Here is a 22463-nt window from a genome sequence, read left to right as displayed (position 1 = left end):
GCTCTTCCCAAGCGACTCTGGAAATTGTAGCTGTGATGGGAATAGGAGTCTCCTAACTGCTCACAAGCTACAGATCCCGTGATACTTGGATAAAGTAGTGACTGCTTAAACTAGTTGAGTACTGCTTTAAATGTGTGGTGCAGATGTGGCCCCAAAAGCCCAGTCTTAGGCAGACCCTTGAATGGCAAGCCAGGAGGGCCAATACAGAACAGTAGGTTTCCTGAAGTTTTACCCATAAATACGTTGCCATTACTTCCATAGTAACTAGAAGTGGCAGCTAAGAAGTGGAAGGTTTATGGAACGAATGGTGGGAGAGATGTGGACCAAGCACATAATGGAGCCAAAAGGGCTATAACGTTTACACCTGTGCCCTGACAGATGGCATATCCATTCATTGATCATGATGCTGAGTTCAGATGAGTCCACCCCAGGTCTTACAGCTAGCTGGCAGTGGTAAGGGGAATTATGGAAGGAAGAATGCTAATCTTCTGTGGGTCAGCAAGAAACTGAAAACAAAACCTGCTCGTCTTCTAAGCACAGTCTGAGTCCAGGTTCTTATTTCAAAGAATCCCGGGCCTCTGGACACAACAGACATGCATAGTTCATCTACTAGAATTGGGGCTCTTGCATTCTCCTTCTCCATTGGTACAAGAGAGGCTGGCATCTCCTGGCCTGGTGATCAACATGATGCAACCTTTACCCCTGTGTGTTGGGTGCCATGTTACTTTAGTCCAGGCACCCCCAAACTCGGCCCTCCAGATGTTTTGGGACTACAACTCCCATCATCCCTGACCACTGGTCCTGTTAGCTAGGGATGATGGGAGTTGTAGTCCCAAAAACATCTGGAGGGCCGAGTTTAGGGATGCCTGCTTTAGTCTATTAAATAGGAGCCTAGGGCTGCTTGAGTCCCAGAGGAATTCAAAGTGGCCACTGGATTGGAATAAGAAGCTAAATATTTCAATTTATTCCTTTGTCTGGATCTCTAGGTGTCCACACTGGAAACCCTCCAAATGTCAGACAGGGGTAACGTCAGTGTTTCAGACCACATATAATTATTCTTCATGGCCAAACAAGAGGAGGTACTGTAGATCAGGTGTCCCCAAACTTTGGCCCTTCAGATGTTTTGGGACTACAACTCCCATCATCCCTGACCACTGGTCCTGTTAGCTAGCGATCATGGGAGTTGTAGGCCAAAACATCTGGAGGGCTGCAGGTTGGGGGTGCCTGCTGTAGATCATGTAGCCATCTCCTGAAAAACCTGTGTTGTTTTGCTTTGTTTCAAATGAAAAGCAGCTGTGGGAGGCTGTGAGTTTCAATGGAAATATGGTAGTGTGGAGGGAGTTGCTTGACCTCTCTCTCTCCCTTTCTGCACAGAATTGCTGCTACCCACATCTTTTCTCTGTGTGTGGAAAAGCAACTGGGGAAAGGTCACTTTTAGTGAGAAAATGGCTCAAGTGGGATTTTTATTTGCTTAGCTAATTTATACACCACTTTGTATTTCAGCAGAAATGTGGTTAAGGAGCCCTTTCCTTTCATTTCTCTTCAGACACTGGAGAACTGTAGATTTGCATGTTTGGAAAATTAATCTAGCTAAGATTAATGCTGCTGAGAATCTTTCCCAAGTGAATTAGCATTTTCTTGCCCTATTGAAATCTGAAGTGGCAGTCTGATGTCACAGAAATGTAGAAACACAAATCCCTGCTTATATGGGCTTCAGCTTGCCTATCTCTGTATAAGTTGCAAGTGGGATGGTGAGAAATTAGGGTCCCAGTCTTTTAGTTACTTATGATTTAAATGATTGATTGAGTTAGAATTCCACCAGCCCATCTTGAAGGCTTGGGATAGGCAAGAGGGCTTGAAAAAGAAGCACAAGCCCCCCCCCCTGAATAATCTACCGGTATATATATCTATATATCTATATAAATGTAAAAAGGACATGTGGGTGTGTTTCCACTTTTCTCCGAAACCGCTTGACCAATAGTGTTCAAATTTGCACACAACGGCCCATGCTACTGTGAGAGGAAGCATATAATGTTTGCGTAGACAGGTGTCACACCTGCACAAGGTAAAACCCCCAAAAACCCGTGTTTCAGAAAACACAACTCACCCCAAAATGCATGCTGGGAAAAAGAAGCCAAAAGAGGTTGCAAAACAGCACCCTCTAGCGGCGGCTACACTGGTACTACAGCTAGAAAACCTTCTCTCTCCACAGCACCTCGGCTCGCCTTTACAGACTAGGCCGAACAAGGCTGAATGGAGGTGGGGACTCACATGGGTGGGTGTTGCGGGGGGAGGGGACGGAATTGGTCATGGATCGGGACAGGTTGGGGGGAATCACAGGGATGAACCGCGGGTGGGGGGGAGGCGGAATAGGTCATGGGTCAGGACAGGGTGGAGGAAATCCCAGGGATGAGCCACAGCAACGTGTGGCTGGGCCAGCTAGTAATAAATAAATTGGCACGTTAGAAACTGCAGCAAATAGGAGAGCACATGTACTACAATTACCCCATACACTAGCCAGCAGCTACACTCTAGAACTGTTGCCTATTGATTAAATAGGTGTCTGAGAATACTTTTTTCAGTGTTTGCTTTTTAAAAAATGTTTAGGAAAGCAAAGTCAGACATGCCATTTTAACATGTCATTTTAGTTTATTATGTCATTTAAAAAAAACCTGCTGTTTTTACTTAAATTTGGAGGAATCGAAGGTCAACACTTATTTTCAGCATTGATTTTATCAGTTTTATTAAGGACTAATTTATGTTGTTTTGTAGAAACGTCTTGAATGTTTTTTTGATGATTACAAGCCATATAAGCCTTGTGAAATAGATTAAATAAATAAATAACTCTTTTAAAAAAAACAATGCCCAGGGTCTGGATTTGGAGAGTCATTCGTAGGCGGCAGTGGCATGGAAGTCACTGAGTAGGGATGGAGGAGCAATTCAGAGCAGGATTCTGCTCAAGTCGAATCTGTCCGGTAGACACTTTCCAAAATAATATGCAAAACGAAACACGGCAATCCTGCAAAATATGAGCCTACCCGAATTTTGCTTTGCAGTTCTCCAGCCAAATGATGTTTGGGGAAAAATGCATCTATCAGGGTAACGTGTGCTAAAATGTGTGTGTTAGTCAAAACTGCATAAGGATCTGCGTTTATTAGGAGAGAAACAAAATGGGACTTGCTGCAAAATGTGGAAAACTGAAGTTAAGACTGGCAAAACGAGAAACCAAGGGAACAAAAATTGACAGATCCTTCCATACCTGTTACTCAGAATAAATGTCTGCTGTCATACAATGAGGAAACTAGAAACACCAGGGAGATTCATGTGGTGGGAGGTAAGCATTTTGAGGGGGTGTAAGAGAAGAAGCAGTCTCTCTGAGAGGCTGATCCCATGCAGCCTTCCAAGCAATGGGGCAGCGAGTGTTTGTGTCCACACCAGGGCCTAAAATGTTTTATACTGCTGATTGATTAATTCCTGATGACATCTCTCCCATCACATGCATCACAACATTCTGTCATACAGCCTTGCAAAATAAATAAATAAATCTGCTATCAAATGTACACTCAATGTCAAATGAGGCTAGTTTGTGCCTTTCATAGTTATATGTCACAGCCAAGTAGGTAGAGAAGAGTTTTTCTCCCTTTCTCATAACCCTAGAACATTGTGGGCAGCCAATGAAGCTGAATGTTGGATGATTCAGGGTGGATGAAAGAAAGTACTTCCTCATGCAGCATGGTGAAACTGGAACTCACTCCCGCAGGAGGCAGTGATGGCCGCCAACGTGGATGGCTTTGAAAGAGGATGAGACAAATTCATGGAGGGCAAGGCTAGTTGTGCTTGGCCTCCATGGTCTAAGGCAATATTCTGAATATCAGTTGATTGAATATCAGTGGGTTGATTGTACTTGGGTCCTGCTGGAGGGTTTCCTGCAGGCATCTTGTTAGCCACTATGAGTGCAGGATGCTGGACTAGATGGAGCTATTGGCCTGATCCAACAGGCTCTTCTTGTGTCAGGGCAAGGTTGCAAATTGCGAGTACTTTTGAGCCCATCCACGTAGCCCAAGTTTCCCATGGTGAAACTGGTAAGTGGAAATGTCACATTTCTACAAGGAGTGACTTCTATGGTGCCGTTGGTATTATTATTATTAGGTAGTTTGGCTCTTAGTTGGACCTAAACTGGTATCAGGAGTTGAATTCTAGAGACTACCAGACGTCCGTGGTGAATTTGCATGGGTAGTAACTATTTTAGGGCAGGGAGTTCTATGTGTCTCAGATCCCACATTGTTCGAGATGATATGAGGCCTTCCCCAGAGGCCACACCAATGGCATAAGTATCTGAGCCAAGGGATCTTGGGATAATGCTGTTGCCTGCACTGCATGGATTACAGTTCCCCATTGCCACAGGCAATACAACAGTGTCCAAGGCTTTCAGTTCTCTTCCATCTATGTTCCTCAGATATGCACTGTGTAGGTAGAAGCAGGCCCAGAAGCCTTTGTAGGCTTTGGTGCACATCACTGCTGAGACCGGCTTGCACTAGACCTTGGGGCAGTTCTAGAGGAGCCTAGTACAATGGGAGTTGTGAAAGGTTCTGAAAAGTGAGCCCCAGGTCTTCACTGAAATCCATGTCAAAATTGTGGTGGGTGTTTTATTCCACTGAATTTTGCTGTATGTCTTAGAACAGGAGGAGCTATTCAGCAGTGGAACAGGCTACCTTAGAAGGTGATGGGCTCTCCTTTATTGAAGGTTTTTAAAAAGAGGCTGGATGGCCATCTGTCACAGATTATTTAGATGTGGTACCTGCATTACAAGGGATTGGACTAGATGACCCTTGGGGGTCTCTTCAAACCCTACGTGTCTATGATTCTATGATTTAAATCATATTTAAAATGCACAGCATCCTCAAGGGAATCCTGGAATCTGTAGTTTGTTAAGGAAGATGGGAATTTCGGCTATGTTGGCATCAGCTACAGTTCTCAGGATTATTTGGGGGAAGCCATGTGCTTGAAATGTATGCTATGTGCACAGCCTTGGTCTGACTGGACTCCCTAGTTGGCAAAAACTAACTCCCAGACAATCATGCCAAAAGCAGCAACCGTTCTTCCTTTTGTTGCATATTTCCTCCCTGAACACATCCAAGATGTAGAGTGGTTATTCTTTCTGAGGTGAGGCAGGTGTTTTAATTTCCCCACCACTAAGATGCAATAAAGGAACAACTACCATCTCGCAAACCGTGGAGAGTCTTAAAGGAGCTCAATGGAGGGGCAGAGAATCAGTCTGCTGTTCACAGAGGGATCGTCAGATAATTAAACTACAGCAGGGTCCCACTGTACCATCCTGTACTAATCTTAGTTTAGCAAATCACTTTCTTCCCCTCCGCACCACCCTCCCACAACACCTTTTGTGTGACTACATTGTAAACTCTGCAGGACTTCACTTTGGTTCCGCATAGTGCCTTAATCTAGTGGGAAGCTAATTTCATAAGAGGTCTCCTGTTGAGAGCCAGAATTCTAGGCCCAACCGTTGTTAGGGGCAACCACAGACTTCATGTTTTGAATATGGAGTATGCTGTGCTAAAATCAATAGGAAAGAGGCACGACAAGGTCCCTGAGGTGTCATGCCATCATGCCATCACAGGTGACCTGCAGTTTTGATCAAAAAGTGCAGAATCCTGATTCCATCATTAATCTTAATTGATAGAGAAGTTGTGCTCCTAAATGGTGAAGAGGGAGGGCAATGCATTCCTCCATAAACAACCTGATGTGCCACATTTGAAGGTGAAAAGGAATAAGCTCAGCAGAGCTAATGGGGTTGTGAGAGGAGGTGTGTAGGCTGGCAGCTAAGAGAGAAGGCTGTCTGTGGAGCAGGCCTTAATTCACGTTTTTGCCTAATCCCCCAATCTCTCAGCCTCAACACCCACATAAAATGCTGGGCTGCTTTTGAGGGCCATTGTAAAGATGATTGAGATAAGTTATACAAAGTGCTTTGAATACTTGAGGTGTGCTATTTAAGCACACAAATGATTATTACCATCCACTTCCATGGATGGAGATGTGAAGGAACTGTTTTCTCACACAAATCCTTCAGGAAAAGAATCTAATGAGTGAACCTTCAAGAAGAGCTAGGGTGGTTTGAGGAGAAGATCTCTCATCCATTTGACCTCTTTGGCCATTGAAAACTCTCCTCTTAGATTTTACAGGGCTTGTCTATTGTGTTTGTTATATTAAAGGGGGCCCTCAGACAGAGAGCTGAAAGCTGTGAGGTGTGAACTTGGAAACTGGGAATCCCAGTTCTTCCTTGGTGTTTAATTTTATTTAAGGCTTTTCATATCTGCCTTTTGGTTCCATAGTAGAACTTTGCCTCCACAAAAGGCAGTCAGTGACCACTCAAAATTGTAAAGTAGTGGGAAGAGGCTGTGATTTGCAGGAGAGAATTTGTGGACATGGTATTAACTAACCATCACTTCTTCCCTGAAACTCTCCTACCCTTGCCCTAGCACTTTCCCCTGTGACACAGGAAACATGGGGTTGGCTGACAAATACAGCTAAGGGGATGTGGGAAAGGGAAAGCAACAACTGGGGTTAAACATTCCCTTCCCCGACCATTGAAGATAAATTGTTAGCTGTCTTATGGGCTGGACATACTCCTCTTCTGTAGCAGTCTTCAAAACAGGCAATAATATGGGATGATAATATCAAGAAATCAAGGTATTGCACAAAGTAATGTGTAGGCCTAGGAACAGGTTGTGATCCCCAGCCTCTCCGGTGACCAAATGGGCTCTTTTGCAAGGCTGGCATTAATAAGTATGTCATCCTTTCCATCTTCTTCATGCTTCCTTTCATTCACTTTCAGAAAGTGTCTGCTGTTCTCTGTCTTACCCATTCACTTCACAGCCCTCCCACTGCCACCCACACCTTCTTCTTCCATCCCATTTCTTATTTACGCAGCGCTGTGGTCATGGAGTGGTAATTATGAAACAATATATTTATTTTTATTTTATCTTCATTTTTCTCTTCCATTGTTTCCTCACCTGGTTTAGAAATAAGTGAGCCCACAAGCTCAACCTTGTTCCAAGGTCAGTATTGTTCTTGCTGTATGTCACCTTCCGCTCCCTTATTTGCAACCTCCCCACCCCCCGCCGCCCTTCGTTATACATTGCCTGTTTTCCCTTGTCTGATTTGCATGGAGGACGGTACCACTTCCTGATGAGCACCCAGAGAGACTGCAGGCTCTGATTGGTCTCCTTTGTCTCCATCATGTCATGCTTGATCTCTTGACTTAGTGATTCAGAGCTTCAATAACCAGTTCCATATCTCCTTCTCCTCCCTCACAGATTAGACTCAAGTAACTAAAAGTGTATCTGCATGCAACATTCATATTGCCTTTATACCAGGGATGGGGAACCTGTGGCTCGCCAGTTTTTGCTGAACTATGACTCTCATCAATCCTGACAAGTTTTATGGATGGTGGGAGTTCTAGCCCAACAATGTATGGAGAGTTAGGGGTGATGGAAGTTCCATCCCATTCAATATCTGGAGAGCCAAGGATGGTTTGAGTTGTAGCCCACTCAACATACGGAGGACTACAGCACCCCCATCCCTGTCACCACCCCCTAACCACTTTGACCATCAGGTTTTCCTACCCAAAGAATCATGAGAATAATAATCTGAAGAAATGACTCACAAAACTGCAGATCACAAGCTTTCCTAAAATCATTTTAAACCTAGAATGCACATAACCCCTTCAATATTCCTATCATAAGTCTCTGAGCTCAGGGCTTATACTAGAGTAGTGCCAAACATCCTTTTTTTTTATAAAAAAGAATTTCATGAGAAATGTTCTGGGTGTATTTATTTTTTAAGAGCCTCTTGAAATGGTTTGAGAATTTTGGATCACTCTTGATAATATTTGGCAAAATGACCTTAATTTTGCTGCTGGAGAATCAGGTAGAGAATAAAATTCCCAGCCCTCCAACAAATAGTATTGCACATTCCTCACAGAGAATCTATATCGCAGGGTACCTTTCCAGATGTTGTTGGACTCCAGCTCTTATCATCATTGTGCATACTGACTGGGGCTGATATGAGCTGTAGTTCAACAACATCTGGGATTCAGTGTGTCGCACTAGGTCAGATATCCCCAAACTGTGGCCCTCCAGATGTTTTGGCCTACAACTCCCATGATTCCTAGCTAACAGGACCAGTGGTCAGGGATGATGGGTATTGTAGTCCAAAGCATCTGGAGGGCCAAGGTTTGGGGGTGCCTGCACTAGGTCATGGTTTGCCAACTTGTTTTGTCCTCCAGATGTCGCTAAACTACTACTACTGCCATCATCCCTGACTATTAGCCATACTGACTGGAGCTAATGGGAAATGTAGTAAGTGGGTCTAGTTATATGGGTGGTACTAGAGATCTGCAACATATGATTCTGAGTGCCCTCACCAAACTACAATTTCCAGGATTCTTTTGGGGAGCCATAAAATGAAAATTAATATTAAACCAGTATAGGTTTGCAGAGTAGATGAATGTATGCAGCGGGTGCTGGAGCGCTCCCCCCCCCACCAGAGCCAAGCAGGGCCAAATCTCCCTGACACCCACAGAGAGGAGCGCTGGGTTGTGCTGTGCTGGGGTCACCCCTTGCCAGCTTCCCTCTGTCTGCAGCCACTCCCCATGGGGCTGGTCTGTTCTGCCGCCTGGGCCAGGGTGGGGATCTCTGCAGAACAGGGTGCCTGGTTGTACCCCCTCAGATTTTTGCACCAGGGGCCACAGCCCCCTGCCCCTCCCCACGCTACACCACTGTGTGTATGGAATTAGAATGGGCCCAGTCTCTCCTTCTTCACTGTTCCATAGTTATGGTGGAGGTTTGCAGAAGCATCCATTGCAGGGGATGGGACCAGAGAACTTTTTAGGTCCCTCCCAACTATGATTCTTTGTTGGGATCTGTTCTCCCAGCTCCCCTTGAAAGTGTATGGGTAGGCCTGCCTTGATCAGGGCTCAAAGCCATCCTATATTATGCAGGATCACAAGAGAGCTGTTACCCTGCCATGGAGGTAATCTCTATATAATTGTAGTGTTTAAAGCACATGAATGTCCTTTTTGCCACTGCCTGCTGACTGGGCTGACAAAATGATCAGCCGCTGCCTTATTGATACTCTTGCAGCAAAAACAAAACAAGGCAGTACATTTAGAATCACTGCATAACATGTAACAAGGAAACGGCAGCGTGAATGAATTGATGGCATGGTGGCGGGGGGATGAATTTCAGCAGAAGGAGATGTGGAACTGGCAGAAAGTGGTCCCAAGTTGCACCATCTGGCAGATGAAGAGGAATGATTGTGAGGTGAAAGCATGCCCCAAATCTAGGTGTTTAAATAGGTCTGATGGAGAGAGAGAGAGAGAAAAAAAACAGCGAGCAGAATGCAGGCGAGTGAAGAATCCTAGCAAACTTGGCCAGCTCCCCAGCCTACCTCCCCATCTTCATTTGGAGAGAGAGGGTCCCAGGAATGGAGCTAACTTTGGTCCCTGGTCCACGGACCTCCATTAGATTTCATCACTGATACTAGGACATGAATGTGGTTTGTCTCTATCGATCTGCATTTCCTCCCACCTTGCAGAATCGACACTGGTTTGTAGCTGCCACATTCTGAGAAGCAAAACTTATTTATTAACTCATCTGTTCTTTCTTTCTTTTCCCCCTATTTCCCCGCCCCCTTTTTTCTCTTTCTTTTTTCTTCTTCTTCCTGCATGGCTTCCTTGTGTGTGTCTTCTCCTCATGCCTCCCTACATTCTGCCATGTAAGTACCACACGCTTATATACCAGCTCTAGCCAATTTTGTATTTTCCTATGAAAGGAGAATTAAGGGGTGGGGCAACAGGGCACAGGGTAATCTATGCAACGGGTGTGTGTACATTTTTGTTTGTTTGTTTGTTTGTTTATGCATGGTTTTTAAGAAGGTAGCTGGGAGTTAATTTTCTGGAGCATTATGGGAATCACTTGGGAGATCCAAAGCAGAAATGGTTGGAAGCCGTAGGCATGAGAGGTTTTGTAACTAATTGGAAAATGACCCAGCTATATTAATGTGATATAAATGATCTAGGGTTAGATTACCTGAAAGACCACCTCAGCCTTTATACATGAGCGGGATCATTTGGATCATGTGGGGTATGTACTTTCATGGGCACTTGGATGACAATATCTCATCTGTTCAAGTGAAAAAGTTGCTATTGGCTATGAGGCGAAGGATTGATTTCCTTGTTTGAGTGAACAGTATTTTAACCTTACTCCCTGCTTTTTTTTCATTTTAACTTTTGCATCCTTCTCTTTTGTGTGGTTCATGGGACACTAACAGGACAACTCCTCCTTAGTTTCTTTAGGTACCCCCATACCAGATGTTTCTGCACCACCTATTTAGCTCTGTGTGTGTGTATGTGTGTGTGTGTGTGTGTGTGTGTGTGTGTGTGTGTGTGTTGCATACAGACTGAACAGTAGCGTACAATTCATAATACAGGCTGTGCACTGACAACCCATAGCATGGGTACCATGAGTCATTACTCCTTACAACTGATCTAAATTATTCTATAACCTGGATTTGGAGTGAGAACACCCTTAACCAGGAGTGTAGTTGTGCCATATTCGTTTAGGTTTCTCTCTTCAGCCAAAAGCCACAAGATAAACCTACTTTCCTTTTTAGAGAAAAAGAAAGAAACCTCATGCTGCAAACCTTATATAGCATCTACCCAGATTCTACTCAAGGGGCAAACTTTTATGCTCTCTGGCTTTGCAAGTTCCTAGACCATCTTATTGTTGTCTGTGGCATGAGTTGCTTCTTCGTTTGCCAGATTGAGGAGGCCAGTGGATATTAGAGCTGAGCATATAGAGCTGAGTCTTCTGTCATTTCAATGTGTCAGGAAACATTTTGTCACACAGAAGCAAGCTGAAAGTATGATGCAGCAGATGCCAGCATCCCCCCCCCATTGCTCATGGTCCCTGCAAAGCATCTTGTTGCTTCCTACACCCCATCATGATTGCTTACTTCTCCTAAGTGACATCAACACAAAGCAATACAAAAGTGGCAGTGTGATCAGTTTTCTTTACAGCAAACCAGCTTCTTGGATTTATCTCTTCAGCACTCATCTACTTGTCCAGATCTAATACTTTGTACTCTTCCATCCCTTAGAGTATGACTGTTGGTGTAACTGGCTACTAATATGCAAAGTTTGGTTCCTCTCTGTTCCTCTCCCACACCTCGCAATATTAAGCTCAATTCACAATATTTCCACATTGCATTCTTTTAAAGCCCTTTCAAAACATCAGCATTTCAGTGCACATTTTGCCTAACACACACCTTTTATATTCATTTTCGCCTAATATACATTTTTTCCAAGCAATTACCCCAATATAAGTGGGGTGCGGGTGGCGCTGTGGGTTAAACAACAGAGCCTAGGGCTTGCCGATCAGAAGGTTGGCAGTTCGAATCCCCGCGACGGGGTGAGCTCCCGTTGCTCGGTCCCAGCTCCTGCCAACCTACCAGTTCGAAAGCATGTCAAAGTGCAAGTAGATAAATAGGTACTGCTACAGCGGGAAGGTAAATGGTGTTTCCGTGTGCTGCTCTGGTTCACCAGAAGTGGTTTTGTCATGCTGGCCACATGACCTGGAAGCTGTACGCCGGCTCCCTTGGCCAATAATGTGAGATAAGCGCCGCAACCCCAGAGTCGGTCACGACTTGACCTAATGGTCAGGGCTCCCTTTATCTTTACCACAATATAATGCATTTTGTTTGTTAACGTTCGTGAATCAGTGCATTCTCGAGGACACTTTTTTGCAATATATGCATTCTTTTACACATTTTCTTTTTTTGGTTGGAGAACTGCATTGCTAAAACATAAAAATAGAGAAGTGTGGATTTTGAGGGGTAGCTGCATTTTGGTTTGCATCCTGTTTTAGGAAGTATGAATTGGGTAGACGCACATTCAAATGTGAAACAAACAAAATCTTAGGGATGGCACTCCTTAGCCTTTTCTTCGCCTAAAGATGTCCCACAAAGCAGTGGGTACAGATTTTTTTTTCCCTCAGGGTTTGCTCCCAATGCCTTTCTCATGAATGAGTATAGCCACAAGGCAGTAGAGGTTTAGGTTCAGTTTACCTTCCAGGTTGATGAGCCCCATCTGCCTCTAAACCATTTAGAGTATGAGATTAGTAATATTCATCTATTTTACAGGGTTGTTGTATGTGTTACAGCAAAAGGATTTGTTGGAATCCTCAAAATAATTGTAGAAGTGTGATGAGTCATCGCCATTGTCATCAAGCCTGCATCATAACACAATGCCCCGCTCCAGATACAGAAATCTCAGTCTAATAAACATCATACCTGCAGGCTCCCTCCTCTTCTCTTTCATGCATTGTGATTTTGTTCTTCTGGGGTTTCCTTCTATCTCACCCACTTTCTTTTGGTATATATATATATATATATATATATATACCAAATATAAAAATATAAAAATCATAAAATATAAAAATCATATAAAAATATGATGCAAATATCAACATATACAGATGTTAAAGCAAACACTCCATGTGAAAGGCATCTTTCTGTAAGATAATTTATACTATAGGCACTGTATTTTAACATACAGCTGTTCAAAGTGTTCAAGAGCAAATGGCACACAGGTTAATCAGGTGTGGGGATGTAAATAGGCATTGCTTTCCAATCTGCCCTGTATTTGTCACATTTGCATCCAATCCAAGGTTTGTGCATAGCAAACACAGATTTGCATGGCATCCCAGGTACACAAGTCAAGGCACTGTCTTTGACCTCTGCTCCTATCTATTTATCTATCATCTATCATCTCCATAGGCAGCAGTAGCATATTGATAACTTTATTTCATGAGGAAAAGTGTAGCTATTTTACTAATCTTTTACAAACGATTTGCAGTTGCACCAAGATCAAAGATGACAATGAGTTTTAAAAGGTCAGAAATCTTCTAGAGACGGTGATTATGAGCCTGGGTTATGAGCAACATAATGAAAATTGCAATGCCTGGAGCGTCTTATTTGCCATCTTTTAACCCTCTGTAAACTGTCTGCGACTGGAAAAGCATAAAACCAGCTTAGAGATAAAAACAAAGAGAGAGCCTTAGCAGAAGTTTGCAAGAAATCACAGCAGTGCAAACCGGAAGGTTGAAGGTGTCTCAGAGCAGGGTGGAACACATTGAGGGCCTTCTGTTTGCTTTATTGATAACTTCTTCTTTAATTTTGTAGAAGAGACAACCACACTTCAGACACCCTGGAAAGGTCAGTAAAACAACAACAACAGCAACCCACAAACCTGCTGCTGCTCCCCCAACTTCTGGCCTTGAACCTCAGCCATCCCTCTACGTCTTTCTCTGTTTCTTCTCCCTTCCCCTGTGGCTAAGCTAACATCAATGGTTCGAACGGCCCATCATTGGCCGTGTTGAATCTTTCGTCAGCTTTCGTGTTCAACCCTCTGCCTCTTTTTGCTGAATACTTGAAGGCTTTCTGCCACCTGCTTTCAAACAATCTGCTTTGTAGCAAGTCTTCACCTGTCGCCAATCATCCTTATTGCAGAATAATGTGGCTAGTCCTCATTTCTTTCAGCTTAATTTACAGATCTTCTTTACACAGCTTTTGCTTCCATTGCTGTGTGACCTGCTATCCTTGCTTTGCCACTTCTCCTAAGCCTTTTTTCTCCCAAACCCCCAAAACACATTCTATATATTACTCATTTGTGGCCTGAGAAGCATTACAATGGTTTCCCAGTCTACCTTTATTCAGAATCTCAGGCCTCGTTTATACATACATTTTCATCATGCATTGACAGTGATATCGAAACATAGTTTGCTGCATGTATGAGTGGGCCTGAACAGCTACAGTACCTAAATACCCTCACTTTATGCAATGCTGTCTAGAAGAGAAGAGTCATTTTATACAGTCAGGTGCTGGCCTTAAAATGTACAGTAATGAATTTGAAGAGCAGTCAAATAATGTTATTTCCACATGTGCTAAATCCTGATGAAAATGTCCACTGCAGTTTTATTGTCTTAGTTGTAGTTCACAAAGCCAAAGGTATGGAGGTATTTCAGCTGTTTTCTGAAGTAGGGTGTGCACTTTTGAGAGGTAGAAGAACTTAATGGAATATCTTTAGTTTTCTGACCAAATGGCATCCATATCTCCCCCTGCTCAGCATTTACACCAAGCATTTACACCAGCAAGCATTTACACCAGGCGTAGACAATGTGGTATGCTCCAGATATTGCTGGACTACAAATTCCACCATCCCTGATCATTAGCCGTGTTGGCTAGGGCTGATGGGAACTGTAGTCCAAAACATCCTGAACATCGTCTACTTTTTGATTTATACACCAGCTTAGACCTGGCTACTATAAGCCAGCCTTAAAACTTTGCCTGACGACGTTCTCCCTTGAAATTTGGAAGTCCCTGGGGAAAGGGATCCTCATCAGTGTGGAGAAGCCACCAATAACATCCCTCTGCATGCCTTAACACTCCAAAGTTGGCACCTGGATGGAAAACTCAGCAGGGTATTCCAGGCCAATCATTCTCAAATGATTTGTTTCTTTGTTCTCAGATGCTCTCGGTGGGTAATTGATGCTTAATAGCTTTTTTCCTGGGAGACCACTGGGCCTGTTTGTTGGCCACTTTGGAACATCACATGCCTCCTTAATGAGCGCTAAGGAATTAATGTTGGAGAGGAGCCATTGCCAAGGCCAGGCTGGGCCACTTCGGCTCCTTTGTTGACTCTGCCGTCATTGATGGCTGTTTTGGCAGCAAGAGCTCCATTATCTCCTTCCATGCAGCTCTGTGCTTGGCTCCCTTGAATGCTTGTTATGAAATTTCAAAGGATCCAACTTCGCTTTCAAGAAACTGGTAGCTGAGGCTTTCTAGGGCTTCTGGTCCAGCTCCAGTGTGATAACGCCAATTGATTTAATGGAGATAGAAAACATTTGTGGTGGTGGTGGTGTTTAATCATCAGTACAGATTTAATAGTAAGTTACAAAGTTGGGATTTATGATGGGAAAACTATGCTATACCAAGAAACATGGCAGGTGCAAAAAGCAACAAAGTGTTTTGGGGCATAAGAATTTGTGGACTATGGTCTCCTTCATCAGATGCATGAAGTATTGCCCTGATCTGAAAGTTCCGTACATGGTTGGGAGGATGTAGTTATAAAAAAAGGATAAAGGGAACTCTGCAGGGAAAAACCAGAAAGTGATAATTTAGTGTTTAACAGTGGCATTTCATAAAACCATTTTTGAAGACACAGGCATCCTGGCATGGGTAAGCCAATTATTGCATACAATGTGCTCGGAATCCTTTGTCTTTATATAGTCAGCAGGTTTCATGGCACAGTCTCCCTTTGAAATCGGCTGCTCCGGGGTGGCTACTTAAAGGTCATTTGCCGAAAAGCAGAGCAATGAAGAAATGGAAACAGGAGGCAGTCATGTAAAAACCACAGCGTGGGGGGGGGACGGACATCTGACCAGTATCAAAGACACATTGAGGTGCATTCATAGAAGGTGGTCTTCACCAGAGATTGAAAGGTTAACAAGGGAGGGGCCAGATATACCAAGTGCTGCCACCAGTGACACATCAGACAGTGATGGGATTCAGAACAGGCCCTCCCTGGAGATGCTCAGCAGACAAACAGGATGATGTGGGAGCAGACGGTTCTTTGAATGAATATGAATGAATTCAAACATATGAATCACATGTTTGGAAGCACACATCAAGAGGCTCCGGACCTCTGGGGGTTCAATTTCACCTTACATAGCATGTTGTGATGGGGTTTAAAATGTCTCATGGTACATAAAAGAGATGGAAGTAAACTTTGCAAGACTGGCAAGGGAAGAAGCATTTGACTCAACAGAACTGAGCAATATGTTGGCAAATGTGCTTACAAGAGAGTAACGGTGGGGTGATTTGGCAGACTCTCTTTTCATCCTGGGTTTCTCCACCCATACTATTCTTTTTGCGTGGTTTGGCCGTTAGTTTTCCAGTGTATGATGCTCCAAGGGTTCACTATGCCCATAGCTGCCAAGTTTTCCCTTTTCTCACGAGGAAGCCTATTCAGCATAAGGGAAAATCCCTTAAAAAAGGGGATAACTTGGCAGCTATGACTATGCCATGAAAATTTGATCTCATTCCTTGACGGGTTGTACCTCAGTGTTCAGTGCATGCTACTGTATGCATGCAAAAGGTCCCATGTTTGATATATGGCTTCTCCAGATAGGGCTGGGTGACCTCCCACCTGAAATCTTGGACATCTGCTGCCAGTCAATGTCTCAATGATACTGGGCCAAATTGATCGATTGCCTGGCTCAGTATAAGCCAGCTTCCTTCATATGTTTCTTCAGGGTTATTTGTAAGCTGGAGCACTCCGATTTTTCGGAAAAGTAAAGGACTGATAATATACATAATATGCTACTTGTGCTATGGCAGGTCTAATAATATGGGGACTTCAGAGCAAGCAGGAATAAACCTCAGCCTGCATTACTCGCATTAGTGTTGAAATTCTAAATGGCTTAGGACTCAAATATATGAAAGACCATCCCCATCTCTTCTGCCTTCTTTGTGTGTTAAGATCTGCTGAGGGGAAATCTCTTGGCAGCTCCACCACAGAGAATAGCAGGCCGGTAGAGATATTTCCATGGAGGAGCCCCTAAATTGTGGAACTCCCTCCCCAACGAGGTGTGTCCGTCACCTTCACTGTGCAGCTTTCACCAAGGGCTCGTCTACATCTCCATTTGCCCCTCCACTGTGTGTGTATTTTTTAAATAATTGCATATCCAATTGTTGTAACCCTCCCTGGGACCTTATGGTGAACGGTGGGTAAGAAATATTATAATTAATAAACTTTGGTTCAGGTGTTATGACATGGGTGTTGTGAAGACTGGCTGATCAGATATGGTTACTGATGAAGAAAGGGGACAGTCTCTGGAAAATGTCATTGTTTTGGGTCCCTGTTTGCTAATAATAATAATAATAATAATAATAATAATAATAATAATATCATCTTGCCTTTTCTCTAGACTGGAACTCAAGGCAACTTGCACATATTAAAAAGAAATAGGTAAAATACAGAAAGCTACAAAAAAATTAAAGATAATTGTTAGAAAGTAATACAGCTCTAAGTAAATTAAAGCAACATAAAAAATGTGGAAAATAAAAACAGCACAGCACTATTAAAGCCCTTTCCTTAAAAAAAAAGACAATCAGTTCCCAGAAACCTGTCAGAATAAAACAGTCTTCACCTGTGAATGAAAAGACAATAAGGAGGGAGCCAGCTTCTCTAGGAAGGGAGTTCCAAAGTCGATGACACTCTCCCATATCCCCACCAAGCTTTTGTTCTTGTTTACTTGTTGTGCTCCTACATAATTAATAAATAAAATCGACTGACAGGGGTTAGTTTGGAGCCAGCCGTGGCAATAACAATAGTTTCGCCATAGCTGATAACAGCCTGTTTGCTTCATCATTCCATTGCTTATTATTCCATTCACTGACATGGTGCCTCCTGTCTTTCCACAGGCCCTGGAGCAGTGCATGATGGGAACAATGGCGGCTCAAGAAGAGTTGGCTGCATCTGGCTGCTCCCCTTCCTTCTGTTGCAACTGCTGCCCAAGTTTTGACCCTGTCAACCACGGCGATAAGATGACGATGGAGGAGAAGAAGATAAAGAGGAAGAAGAAGAAGAGAAGAAGAATATTACAATTTTTAAAAAATAATCATAATAGTAAGAGTATATTATGAGGAAATATTGGGAAGAGAGAAAGGGAATCTGAAAAAAGAAGAAGAGTCCAAATTGTTCTGCTGATGTTTCAACACAACTGAGTGTTTTGTTTTCTTTCTTTTGGGTTTTATTTTTCTCATCCACCCCCTCCCTCACCATGGACAAGGAATGCAGCTGTTGGGGACCAACCAGTGCATTTGGCTGAGTGACCATTGATCCCCATCTGCCCATCCCCACAGTAGCAAGGCAGCTGACTCAGTTTTTTCTTTTCTCTGAAATCTGCCCAACTGGAGGATTATGGTGTCGCCTATCCTGTGCACAAAATACGTCACAGTTCCCCCCAACCCCCCCCCCCCCCACACCTCTAGTCCCCTCTCCTCCTATTCATGGACTGCTCTGTCAGTTTGCTTCTTTGATTGCAGACTACGACGAAACGATGACAGGACCACAACCACTCTGATAAAGCAAACAGCCACCACAAGCAGCTTCAAGGAAAAGGGAAAACACGACGATGACCCAAAATCACATGATTGTTAAGACATTGATTCATTCTACTACATGGATGTCATGGATAATAAGGGATTCTGAGTCATTATTAATTTTATTAATTATATTTTCTGATATGAGACTAGAACTGTTAGTTCATAAAAAAAAACACAAAAATACAAAAAAGGAGGGAAAATGGGGTGGGGGAGAGAAAAGTATGTTTATTATTAAGAACAAATTGGCTAATGGGATTCTTAACTGGCTTACGAGGAGGTGGAATGTCAATGTCTCTGGCTGTTTATCAGATGGGTCTGGATACAATTTGACCCGTCCAGCAGAAGCAAGAGAAAGAGAGAGAGAGAGAGAGAGAGGACAAGCAAGTAATGCCTCCACCAGCATTATCAAGTTTTCATTCATTATTCTAGTGTTCAACTCAAGAAAGTTTTCCACTGTCTTCATACTGTTTGGAAGTACAAAGGTTGATGCTCACTGTATCTTGAGTTAGATGGATATGCTTATTCTTTTTATGAGCTATATATATATAGTATATATATATATATAAATATACATACATATATATATATAAATATTATAATAATTATTATTTTGTTAGCATCCTAGCACATTATTTCTCAGCCAGGTCCTTCTGCCGACATTACTGCATGATATATATGAAGTTAGGTGTGTATTGGTCTTTTCAGACACAAGGATAGAGTTTTATTGGTAACTGTGTAATTAATTCCTGCTTTTTATTTCGTTTTTCTTTCCTTTTCTTTTTCTTTCCTTTTTCGGCCTTCCCGTGGGTTATTTACATGTTGAAGACATTTATATAAAAAAAGAAAAGAAAAAAGAAAAGAAAGAATGAAAAAAAAACAACTTAACAATTCTGCAGCGTCTCTTTCCATATTTGGATTTCTATAAATGGGGGGGGAACAGTGGTGATTAAAACCAACACACAACCTTTATTTTCCCTGCGCTACACAGCTTTGGATAGGAACACAACCAGGACACAGAGAAAAATAAAAATAAACGATGTTTCAGTGAATAGTACGTCTTTTTGAAAAGAACCCTCCAACACACACACATGCACATACGCCATGTCTGCTAGAGAAATTGACTCACATCAGTTTTGTTCTCTCTTTTCCTTTTCAATGGATAGAACTGGAGAGTTACACCTTGATGACGGACGGTTTTTGGGGATAGCTCAGTAGATGGAGACCTCCTTTGTCCTTGATTTGTTTGGAGGTCAAAACTGGAGGTTGCATCTGACTTTACATTTAAAAGAAAAAAGAATATGTTCCATGTTCCTCTTCAGACTGATTGTGATACCTCATTATTAAGCTGGTTGTGGAAGAGATGTGCATATATAGCTAATGCAGCAAAACAATTCATCAATAAAACGTTGAACTTAAACTCTGATATAGGACAGATCTTGAAGGGCAGAGTGCAATGCCAGCTTAGCAGGGTGGTGGGGTAGGAGACCACCTGTGCAATCATGTTGTTTCAACACAGAATTCTGTTGTGTGCAGGTCTCAGTAAGAGTTCCTAGTTGGGTCTTTTTGCCCAGTGGCCATTAACTTGATGGTAGATAAAGAATGCATTGAAAAGGATATGTTGATGCAATGTGGCAGGAATGAGGGGAACCAAACATCTCTGAATCTTGCCGGGCTGAAGATAAATGGATATGATCATCAACTTGGGTTAGTGTTACTTCAATATTCAACAGTATATTTGTGTGTGTGTGTGTGTGTGTGTGTGTGTGTGTGTGTGTGTGTGTGTTGGTGTATCATGAAATGGTCCCACAAAAATGAGAATCACACTGCAGGTGACATGACATATCTTATTGAACTAGCAAGGCCAATGTTGTTTCCCTGCTTTCTTAATTCCTGTGGATCCTTAATCCCTCTTCCCATTGTTGTTCATGATTTCCTTGCTTGCACTGGCTGCATGGTGGGAATTTCATGCCCCCTGGCTCCTGCCTATCACCCTTCCCTTGAATATTTGCCCTCTGTTTCTCTAGCCTTACTCCTCATTCATCTATCATTGGGCTGATCTTCCAGCCTCCTAAGCTAGAAGGTTAACCTCGACCTTTTCATATTGGATTTCTCTTCACTATTGGCCTCAAGATGGATGTTGGACATGCAGTGGCTACGCACATATCAGTAAGTTATCAGAAACTCTGGACCAGCATTCCCTAACCAAGTACTATCCTCCAAATGTTCCAAATGACATTTACCATCATCCCTGGCCATCATAGTGAATAGTCAAGGAAGATGGGAGTTGTAGTCCAAAACCTCTGAGGAATAACATGCAGGGGGAGGCAGTTCTAAGCCTTCTTTCTTTCCCTTTCCCCCCTTTTTTCTTGTTCAGGGTTCTGATGGAGAAAGCAAGCAAGCATTTTAAGATCACAAAGTCTTCCTTCTTACAAGAGGCCTGCAAGTCTGATAGATCACATTCTCCTTCACAAGACTATCTTGGTCCAGCGAGAGGCAAAATTCTGCCTACTAGTTTGCTTCTGTAACCTTTCAGTCTTATTCAGGCATCCCCAATCTGCGGCCCTCCAGATGTTTTGACCTACATTTCCCATGATCCCTAGCTAACAGGACCAGTGGACGGGGAAGATGGGAATTGTAGTCCAAAACATCTGGAGGGCCGAAGTTTGGGGATGTCTGGTCTTATTTATACAGTACATACATACATACATACATACGTACATACATACTGCCCTTCATCACAAGATCTCAGAGCAGTTCCTTGTGGACAGCTGAATGATTGTAATTCTGCCCCCTTATTTGCTGGCCTGGATTAGACCATGACCTCCAAATCTGGACACAGCCCACCAGCCAGCCCTATATGTTGACCCACCACAGCTTGAATAAACCACCTTCCTTGATTACTGGCCTGGGGCTACAAAACCAAGCATATGGGTGATACCACACATAGCAGACCATGATACACTGTGTTGATCAGCTGCATTTGGTGGGCCACAAGCTGCATGGGACATCTCACAAAGAAATAACTGCTTCTTATCACGTAGGGAAGTAGTTAAATGGAGAGAAGTGTGTCCTTCAGGAGGGATGCCATGGAGTGCAAGATGCAGAATTGCAAGTAATGAGGTCTGGGAAACAGAGACATAAAGGTTACAACTGGGATTTTATTGTATTTTTTTTACAGTCCTTTCTCTCCACAGATGCTTAGATGTTAGTGCTAGAAGGGACAGTTAACCTCCTTGCCTGATCTCGTCCTTGATTGCAGGTCATAGACGTTTGATCAGTGCAGTGCAATGGCATTCCCTCTAGCTATAGTGGGTGAGCAATAGCAAAGGAGCAAAGGTTATAAAAGAATCTGTGTTCAGTGCACACTGCAAAATGAAAATCTTCCTCCAGATACTGGCTAAGTGACAATGTCTCATTTCCATCCACAAATGTAGCCAATTTGGTGCCCCGCACCGAAGTATTCCTCATCAACGATCCACATCAATAGCTTTTGCCATGTGGAGGGCAGCAGGAAGACTCGCCACTCAATGACTCCATGGTGGTGCCCCTCCAGAAGTTATGGACTACAGCTTCCATCCATCCCTGACTGTTGATTATTGTGCTTGGGGATGATGTGAATTGTAGTCCAAAAAAACAGGTGGAGGGCTCCACATTGGCTAAGCCAAATGTTTCCTATGCAGGAGTGAATGTGAAGCATGAATAGCACAAAATGCAAGGAATAGATTAAGTTTTGCTGACATTTTGCTGACAAGGCCCCTGTGAGCCAAGCTGTATATTGCACTTGTGGGGGAATTCCCCTTGGGGTTACAAGTACGGAGGCTCACCCCAAATTCCCAGTCACTCAGATTCAGTCAGTAATGCATTACTAGACAGAGTGCAAAGAGTCTGTGAGAGCTTCCTACCAGGACAAAGTATGCATCATCTTCAAGCACCCCAGGACTTCACCATCTCTCATCCAGCCACAGTCCATGAAATGCAACCTACTTAACCCTTTTCTTTTTTTACTGAATGTGTCTGAACCCTCACTGTACCTTATATGGAGGGTGTGTATGTGTTTTTGTTTTTTCTTTAATAGTGTTAACTTCCTCTTTAACTGGTTCTTACCACTCTTGTAGTCAGGTCATATTCTTGTGTACGTGACACTCAACCTCGCTAATAATGGATCTAAAGGTAATCCCACCTCATACTTGCCAAGGAGGCCAGCAGGCCTGTGGCCAGGC

General features: G+C 43.2%; 1 protein-coding gene across 6 annotated transcripts in view; it reads left to right on the top strand.

The window, feature by feature from the left end:
- NTM (neurotrimin) overlaps positions 1-19660 on the top strand; it is an 831268-nt gene extending 811608 nt beyond the window's left edge. For 3 of the 6 annotated variants that reach the window (XM_035139811.3, XM_035139813.3, XM_088658213.1), the window contains 2 exons: positions 13258-13290; positions 17560-19660. In XM_035139811.3, coding sequence (XP_034995702.1) covers positions 13258-13290; positions 17560-17660 — 134 coding nt within the window. In that variant the 3' untranslated portion in view covers positions 17661-19660. The remainder of the gene's footprint in view (positions 1-13257; positions 13291-17559) is intronic. The other 3 variants (XM_088658210.1, XM_088658212.1, XM_088658211.1) reach the window with 3 other exon arrangements.
- The last annotated feature ends 2803 nt before the right edge of the window (positions 19661-22463 follow it).

The sequence above is a fragment of the Zootoca vivipara genome, chromosome 14 (assembly GCF_965207765.1).
Source record: "Zootoca vivipara chromosome 14, rZooViv2.hap1.1, whole genome shotgun sequence".
Lineage (NCBI taxonomy): Eukaryota > Metazoa > Chordata > Lepidosauria > Squamata > Lacertidae > Zootoca > Zootoca vivipara.
The sequence above is the reverse complement of the archived record's forward strand: the minus strand, read 5'-3'. Positions and strand labels throughout refer to the sequence as shown.